At 36.3% G+C, this 8,217-nt stretch overlaps 1 protein-coding gene across 50 annotated transcripts in view; it reads right to left on the bottom strand.

The window, feature by feature from the left end:
• Positions 1-5,917: 5,917 nt before the first annotated feature.
• The window catches only part of SOX5 (SRY-box transcription factor 5), a 1,114,103-nt gene continuing 1,111,803 nt past the window's right edge, over positions 5,918-8,217 (bottom strand). For all 50 annotated transcript variants that reach the window (XM_081482956.1, XM_081482931.1, XM_081482958.1 and 47 more), the window contains one exon: positions 5,918-6,555. In XM_081482956.1, coding sequence (XP_081339082.1) covers positions 6,252-6,555 — 304 coding nt within the window. In that variant the 3' untranslated portion in view covers positions 5,918-6,251. The remainder of the gene's footprint in view (positions 6,556-8,217) is intronic.

The following is an 8,217-nucleotide window of genomic DNA, read 5'->3' as shown; positions in this document are numbered from 1 at the left end:
ACAGGACAAAACAAAGTGAACTTTATTTGGTGGGAGAGAAACCAAAGGTGGGACTTGGCACCTTGGGTGAGTCAAGATTTCATAAGCAGACAAGATTTCCCCATCCACATGTACTTAACAAACCCTATGATGCGATTTCCTGAAGAAATAGGGTGAGACTGTGACTACTAGAGCTATAGGTGGTCTAACTAAAAACACTACATGGGATGATCGTTTCTCCGCTACTACACTGGATATTTTTCTTTCAAAAGTACCTCAATGTTTTGGCAAATATTAAGTGGATATTAACGGAAATGTGTGTTTCTATTGTATTTTCAGCATTCCGCTGGCATGGAGTCTCTGAAGCCTACTGCTTTGCTATGATGAACAAAAGGAGACACAGAGAAACAAGGATAACATGTGGGCGTGTTCTGATAGATCAAATGCCCTCAAAAACAACCTATGAAGGGACAGACTCTGAGCTGTTTCCAGTCTCCAACTCTTGCCTAATCACTGACCCTCAGAGGTTTTTATAAAGGCCTAAGGTTACTGAACTGAAGGTTAAACTGTGGTAGGCCATATCATCTGCAGAATTTGACATGTACAATAGGTAGATAAAAGAGGAAAATAGATCCACCTTTCGGTTTTTTACCAGGGCATGCAGAATAATTATTTGGAGCTGGTTAATAGCAACAGCTTTAGCCCTATTCCTAGATATTCTGATTCTTGACATCTGGAGGCCGACATAAGAATCTACGTTTTTAAACAATTCTAAAGCAGGTAGCCCACGGAGCAGACATTGTAAACTGCTTCTGTGAAGGGACTCAATGGGCAAAGTGTCTGTAGAACATATCTTCTTTATATATTTATTTCATATTCATTTGAACCAGATGTTATCTGACCCAGTGTCTTGATACTTACTTAAAAACCAACCAAGTAAACAACCAACCAACCAAAAACCCTTATGGAAAATGATTACACATAGATAGAAAAACATTTTATGGTGGAAGAGACAAGCAAAATTGGCCACTGGAAGAAAAGGAGCCTTCTTGTTGTAACATTTGCTTACAAAGTTGAAGGTAGAATCCAGAAATTAAAGTCAGAATGTTAAACAATGTAGAAATATCCATTATTCTAAATTAGATAATATAAAGTGAATTTATAGATCTTACTAATTTCATAATCTGAAATTTAGAATTTCTATACCAACAATAGAATGAAATTTAATTCTAAAGCATAGAAAGCCTGCCCCAGTGATGGTGTCAAACAGGAAAAACGATATTTAGGGTGCTTTGGGCTGCAGGATTTTCAAGTCTATTAGACTCAGTTATATACAAAAGGATAACTTTTGACATTATAGTGAAGCTCTCTGATGAGATACTTGTGAAGAGGCTTCCTTGAATGTTCACCTCTAAGATTTAAACCGTTAATTCTCAGTTCAAAGTCAGTTTCGGAAGTGGGGTTATTTATAGTGAAAGCAAAATTATTTTTCATACTTCTGTTCTTTTCATAAGAAAACTAATATTTAAACCACTGTAACAAGAATTGTGAAAAGAAACACAGTATAATATGTAAAGAACACATTTGCTGTTTTTATTGGTGCCTTGCATGGCAGTAATACTGAAAAAAGAGAATGCAAAAACAAAAAATAAAAACAAACAAAAAAAAAACAGGTTGGTGGCAACCCACATCATTTTTTTTAAGAGTACATAAACTCCTCTTTTATTTTTATTGTGGCATGAATGATAACATAAAACCAAAAACATGAAAATATACAACTTATATTACACTATGTGTTATGAACAAAATATAAATCTATAACTCTATGTTATATTTACATAATTATTTATTTTATTAAATTTCAAGTGAGATGGTAGGTTGCACATACTTTGTTTTAAGCTCCAGGCATTTGATTGTCTCTTTTCTACTTTTTCCCATTTTTACTCATAAAATCCAAAATGTTAGAAGGACTAAGAGCTTTAGAGCCAGTGGAGCTACATAAATACTGTTCTAGTGAACCAGTGACAGAAACACTGGGGAGGACAGGAATCAATCAGTAGAAAACCTAACATCTTCAACCTGGGAAACTGACAGTTATAGGAAACTTTAAAATTAAATACTGTAAAAGCCTGTCTAAACAAAAACCTATGCCCTATAAGATGAAAGAGATCTCTGAACCACTTTAAGTGGGCTTCATTTTTTTTCCTTGCAGACCCTATAATTTTTATTTTACTATTAACTTGATAGACAAATATTTTATAAACCTGTTTGTAAATATACAGTTGTCTATTACAATTCAAATAATTTACCCATTAGAGCAAATGAAAATGTAATGATTTTTGATGTTTTAAATGTGATATAAGACATTTCTTCTGGGAACAATAACATCTTCTGGATTAAGAAAATATCTGAAGTTGGACCATAAAATATTTAAACATAATTTTCTTTAAATGAATTAAGGTAAAATGCCTACGTCAAAATCAAATCTATGAAATTATTTCATCAAAGAAATTCTTTTATATTTGTTTCTTATAAAGAGGATTTGGCTGCAATAATGATTACGCTCTTTGGGAGGGATTTTATACATGGTTAACTCTTAACTGCAGATGCCAAATAAATGTTAAGAATTGACTTAACTAATTTAGGTATAAGTGGACTGAAGAATAGTCTTGTATTTTACTCAATTGTAGTTATCAGCCAAATTCTTAGTAACTTATATATGAGTAATTGTAACCTATTTTCTCCAGTGATGCTCTCTTTGATTCATATTAAAATATGATTATTTTTAGAAAAATTGATTACAACAGCCATAAACAAAAACAAAAACAGAATTCTGGCAAGATTATCCCTCAGTACTGGGGTGAGCGTGTGTGCTGGTGTGTGTGTGTGTGTGTGTGTGTGTGTGTGTGTGTGAGAGAGAGAGAGAGAGAGAGAGAGATGGGGTGGGGGTTGGTATGTGAAAAGTGAACAGGTAGGTAGGGAATGAAAGAGAAGGGAGACTTTATGTTCATTTGAGTTTGATCTTACTCTCATTTCCTCTCCCTTGTCTTTTTTGGTCATTACGGGGCACAGAAAAAGAATACAGATTTTAGGATCTTTTACAAAACTGATAAACCAATCAAATGCCCCAAAGGCAATGTGCTAACCCAATACTTTGCCATTCATAGCACCTTTTATCAAATGACTTCAAAGCATTTTAAACATCAACGTGATTTTTTTGTTTTCTTTTGGGGAAAGTTAAGGCAAAACAATTGTGACCCTCAGTGAACTGGACATCCAAACAAGAGAACAGAATGCAAAGCTATGGACTTGCTCTTTGTTTCAACCCATGCACATTTTCATCTCTCTGACATAAACCTAACTATGTAACATTGAAATCAACTTTTGGATTTCAGCTGTTAAAGGTCACCATTAAAAATTTCATTTTCCTCTTCAAATAAAACAAGATAAAAAAACAAACAAAAAAAGACTAAACAGAAGCGTTTTGTCAATTCACTGGTAAGTGTGTTAGAACTGGTGTCGGTCATGAACGCCCTCAGAGGCATCTACCTGGAGCTAAAACAAAGTATTCTTGTAGCCCAAAGTCATGAAATGAAAACAAAGCATCTTTTTAACATGGTGGGAAATAAGTATCCAGCAAAAGTGAGAGGTGAACGCACATGAGTCAGAAAGAATTTGTTAACAAAGACAACAAATTTTTAAAAATCTGTTTTCACATTGTACATAATAACGATATAAAAACAAGTGTCTATTTTTTTTATCCAGAGTGCTTAAAAACAAAACAAACAAAAACAAAAAAAAAAATTGGCTCTAGATGACTGTGGTAATTAAATAAAATGAGTGATGAGAGCATAAGTTAATTAAGATTGAACACGACCCTCTTAGTAATTTCACTTGTATGTATTAAAACACCAGAACTTGACGTTTGTTGGGGCCAAATTTTTGAAAAGGAGAGAACTTATGGAAGGAGAAACGAAACAGTGTGAGTGAATATGTGTGTACGTGTGTGTGTACACATATACACACACACGTATGTATATATATGTATATACACACACACACGTTGGAGATGGAAATTTGTTTTAAATATCTGACAACTTATTGGCTGCACTTCCAAATCAGAGGAGAATAAAATAGAAAGGGAGAAATAAATTATACATAACTTACTAATCTGGGAACAGCTGACCATTATTATTATTATTACTATTATTATTATTATTATTATTTTATCATCATCATTACAACACTAGCAAAAAGAGGCAGTTCAAATGAAAATACAGTCATCAAAAACAAACAGAAAAACAAACAAAACAAAGTCTCTGACATGCAGGGTATGATTAGCTCCTCCAAGCAAAACCCCAGAGCAAGTCTTTTGAGAGAGAGAAAAATGAAAAGGGATTTTTTTCTTATTTATATGTAAAAATCAAACTTAAGGGTCAGGTTTGGGGAGGGTGGGATAGGAAAATGATGACTGGAGTGAAAACCATAGCACATCCAATCTACTGGTTGGAGTATTTACTGTCTAATGCTTCAGTATGAGCAGCGCTGATTCACTTTAGATGATTTCCCATTTATTTGAACAAGCCCTACAACTGCCTTGGCACTTGGCTAGCAAAGTCTAACTAAGCAGTCCTTTGACCATCAGCTGTTGCTCTGTGCACACACTCTGCTGGAATCAGAAATTGGACTTCAGTGGATACATCTTACAGGAAGAGTAGAGCAGTGGCAAGCGTTGCAATGACTTCTAAACAAATCCTGCTTTTTATAGCATGAAATGTACCTGGCCCACAATTCTGAAATGCAAATGGCCTCCACCTCATTTCATGGAGGGATTAAGAATACCTTATAAAATCATCAGTTCCATTTCTTGATCAGGAAAGGATGGAATGTTGAAGAAATAAGCTAATCCTATATTTCTAGAAAATGGGCAAATATATTCAAGGGAAACGACTGTTTTGCTCGAAGTTACCGACAGGAAAAACAAACAGAAATCATTAAGTAGCAAATGTTAGTGGAACATCTGGGAGAATTCGGCTTCCACATTACACACGCACCCCTCTATTATACAGGGCCACCTGATCCATCCAATAATAATCATATTAGTAATTTAAAAATATAATTTCTGAGCCCTCTATTGGTTAAGTTGTCATTCGAAGTGCAAAGTCAAGGTCAAGGATGCTTCCAGACCAGTCATTTAGAAGGATGTGGGATTTCATCCCCAGATGTGGGTTTAACTCACAATGATCCAACATTATTCCTATTAGTACCATAATCACACACATACATACACACAAAAATCCAAGATTAGAAAATATTTTTTTCTCTAAATTTCTTATGTCTCTCTCTCTTTTCACCTGAGAACAGCACCTACAGTTTCCATTAAAAAAAAAAAAAAAGTCAAATCTCACCAGCTGCTGGTATTTCAGGTTTTTCAAGGGATTGTCTAAGATATAACACTGTCCTAATTTAAGAAGGAACAGGAAAAAGGAAAGGGAAAAAAATCAACTGGGTCAACACTTCAGTACAAATTTGGCACTTGCTCAAAGATGTAGTGTGGTGTGCAACAGATAAGGAAAGTCCTCTAAAGAAAATGATTGCTTATTTTGTGGTGGATACCAAGGAAGTTAAAAACAGGCTCTTTTTCCCTCTTCCCCCCCATGCACAGACTTCCATCTTTAAAGTATAGAGATGGAGAAGGTGGAGAGAATGAAAGAGAAAGTCATCTTTCTTTTTTTTTTTTTTTTCTGTCAGGTGCATTACCAAAAAACAAAAACAAACAAACAAAAAAAAAACCCAAAGGAAAGAAAAGGAAAAAAACCCAGAAACCCCGAAAAACAAAACAAAACTTATTTCTTTTAAAAATTGTAGCACAAAACAACAAAACACATTCACAAGCCACTTGTTGGCACTGTGTACCTGAGTGAGAATTTCTAGAACATTGTAGAACAAACAGCCATAAAGTTTATTAAAAAAAAAAGTTGACGGGTAAGACTTCAGTGCTTGGATGTAGCAGCTGAATTACTGGCATTATTTTACCCATAGCTTATTTCAATCTCTTGTTGTTGATATTGTTGTCTGCTTGTTGTATTTTTATTTCCTTTCCAAGCCTTTTGAGGCTGAGGTCTATTAGTCAGCTGATGTCCCAACTATTTAAGACTAACAGTTAAAGTAACAGTCAGTGTATGAGAAAGTTAATGTGCTTGGCCACTGGTAAGGATGAACCAGCTAGGGCTTCTTTAAGTCCTAAGGTCACAACAATCTTTTGACCCTTATCAGTTGGCTTGTCCGGCAATATGGTTTTCACTGTCACTCCCATAATCTACATCCGGATCATCCTCTTCCTCGTCGTACTCGTCATAAATTTCTCCGTTGATGTCCTCAGCCTGGATCTCTTCTTTGATGTGTGGCTCCTCTCCTTTCACACCATAAGTGCTCTGGATAACAGGCATGCCGGGCTCTGGGCTGCTGGACACGCTGGAGTGCTCCGAGGGCAGGTGAGGGGAGGGCATCCCCGCCATGGCGATGGCTCCAGGGTACACGACGCCAGCGGTGGCGATGGGGATCTGTGCTTGTTGCCTGTCAGAGAGGAATTCCCAAAAAGAGACCCTGGGTGAGTGGAGAGTTGGACGCAAGCCTTATTCTATAATGAATTTGCTTGGCTTGACCAAGTCGAAGGTCTTGATTTTCACCCTACTGCCTGACATTTGAAAATGGTATCCTACTTTGGTACAAGTACCTTGCTTTATATATATATATATAGCGCTTTATAAATTACAAGGCACTTTCACATGTTGCCCATTAGATTCTTAAAATGACTGTTACTTTTTTAATTTCTGAAAAGAAACTGAGGTAAAGAAAGATTAATAAACAGAACTCAAGTCCTTGACACCAAGTTAATTTTTCCTTCACTGTAACATGTTGAAACAATTTTTAAAAGATTAAACCTAAAGATAATGCAATTTTAATGGAAAAATCCTGAAGTAGTAGAGTTCTCAACATAAAAATTTATTGCCCAGAACCCACTAGAAGTGAATACTAGCACATGGTCCACTTTATCCCTGAAATGGGGAGATCATCAGTGGGGGTAGAAGGCTGGGCTGGCCTTGTGGGTGCATGACCTCTGCAGCTGTACAGGATCAGGGGCTTACAAAAATCCCACACTTGGTTTATTTTATTTATTTATTTATTTATATATTTTTTTCCCTTTTTTTTTTTTTAAATAAATTTATTTATTTTAGTTGGGGGCTAATTACTTTACAATATTGTAATAGTTTTTGCCATACATTGACATGAATCAGCCATGGGTTTACATGACCCAAAGGGATGGGATGGGGAGGGAGGTGGGTGGGGGGTCCAGGAAGGGGAACACATGTAAACCCACACTTGGTTTAAAGTTCTGTCGTCATCATCTTGAAATTCCTTAAAAACTTTTTAACAAGGGCCTTGCATTTTCATATTACATTGGGATCCACAGATCCTGTAACTGGTCCCAGTAAGACAGATTTAATAGATGATGTTCATTTATGTCTTCTTTCATTCATTCATATGTTTACTCTTTCCCCAAGGAGGGCTGGGTTTTGAGCTCCACATGAGAGTCAGGCATTGAGATATAAATCATAGACCTTTTGGACTGAGCAAGCAGACACATTCATGGGAATGGAGAGGACTGGACATATTTGAAAAGCTTTTATTTTTTAAGTATCTTCTTGCCATTTTCAGAGATCACAGGATCTTAATTACTGTTCCAAATATGAAAACTTTATTTCTGTGTTTTGTGAGAAAATTCTGACAATGCAGTGTGGTTTTAGGCCTTGCCATAGGGAGCAGGGTAAGATATACTGAGTGGGTGCTCAGTTGTGTCCCATTCTTTTGCGACCCCATGGATTGTAGTCCACCAGGCTCTTTTGTCCATGAGAATTTCCAGGCAAGAATACTGGAGTGGGCTGCCACTGCCTACTCCAGGGGACCTTCCCAAACCAGGGATCGAACCTCCATCTCTTGCATTTCCTGCATTGCAGGCAGATTCTTGACCACTGAGCTACCTGGGAAGCCCCATACTGAGGAAGGCATCCTTAATTCAGAAGGAAACTTGTCCACTCACAACCTTGTTGTGCCCTAAACAGAATCTCTACTTTATGTGATCTTTTTTTTAAGGCCAGGTATGTGCCTTGAGAGCCTAGAGACCCCTCTATATTCAGAAACAAGTCTTTCTTTCGATTCATTTTTATATCATATTAT

The sequence above is a fragment of the Giraffa tippelskirchi genome, chromosome 4, assembly GCF_054371585.1.
Source record: "Giraffa tippelskirchi isolate mGirTip1 chromosome 4, T2T-mGirTip1v1.2.pri, whole genome shotgun sequence".
Lineage (NCBI taxonomy): Eukaryota > Metazoa > Chordata > Mammalia > Artiodactyla > Giraffidae > Giraffa > Giraffa tippelskirchi.
Note: the sequence above shows the minus strand (reverse complement) of the source record. Positions and strands in the feature narration are given on the sequence as shown.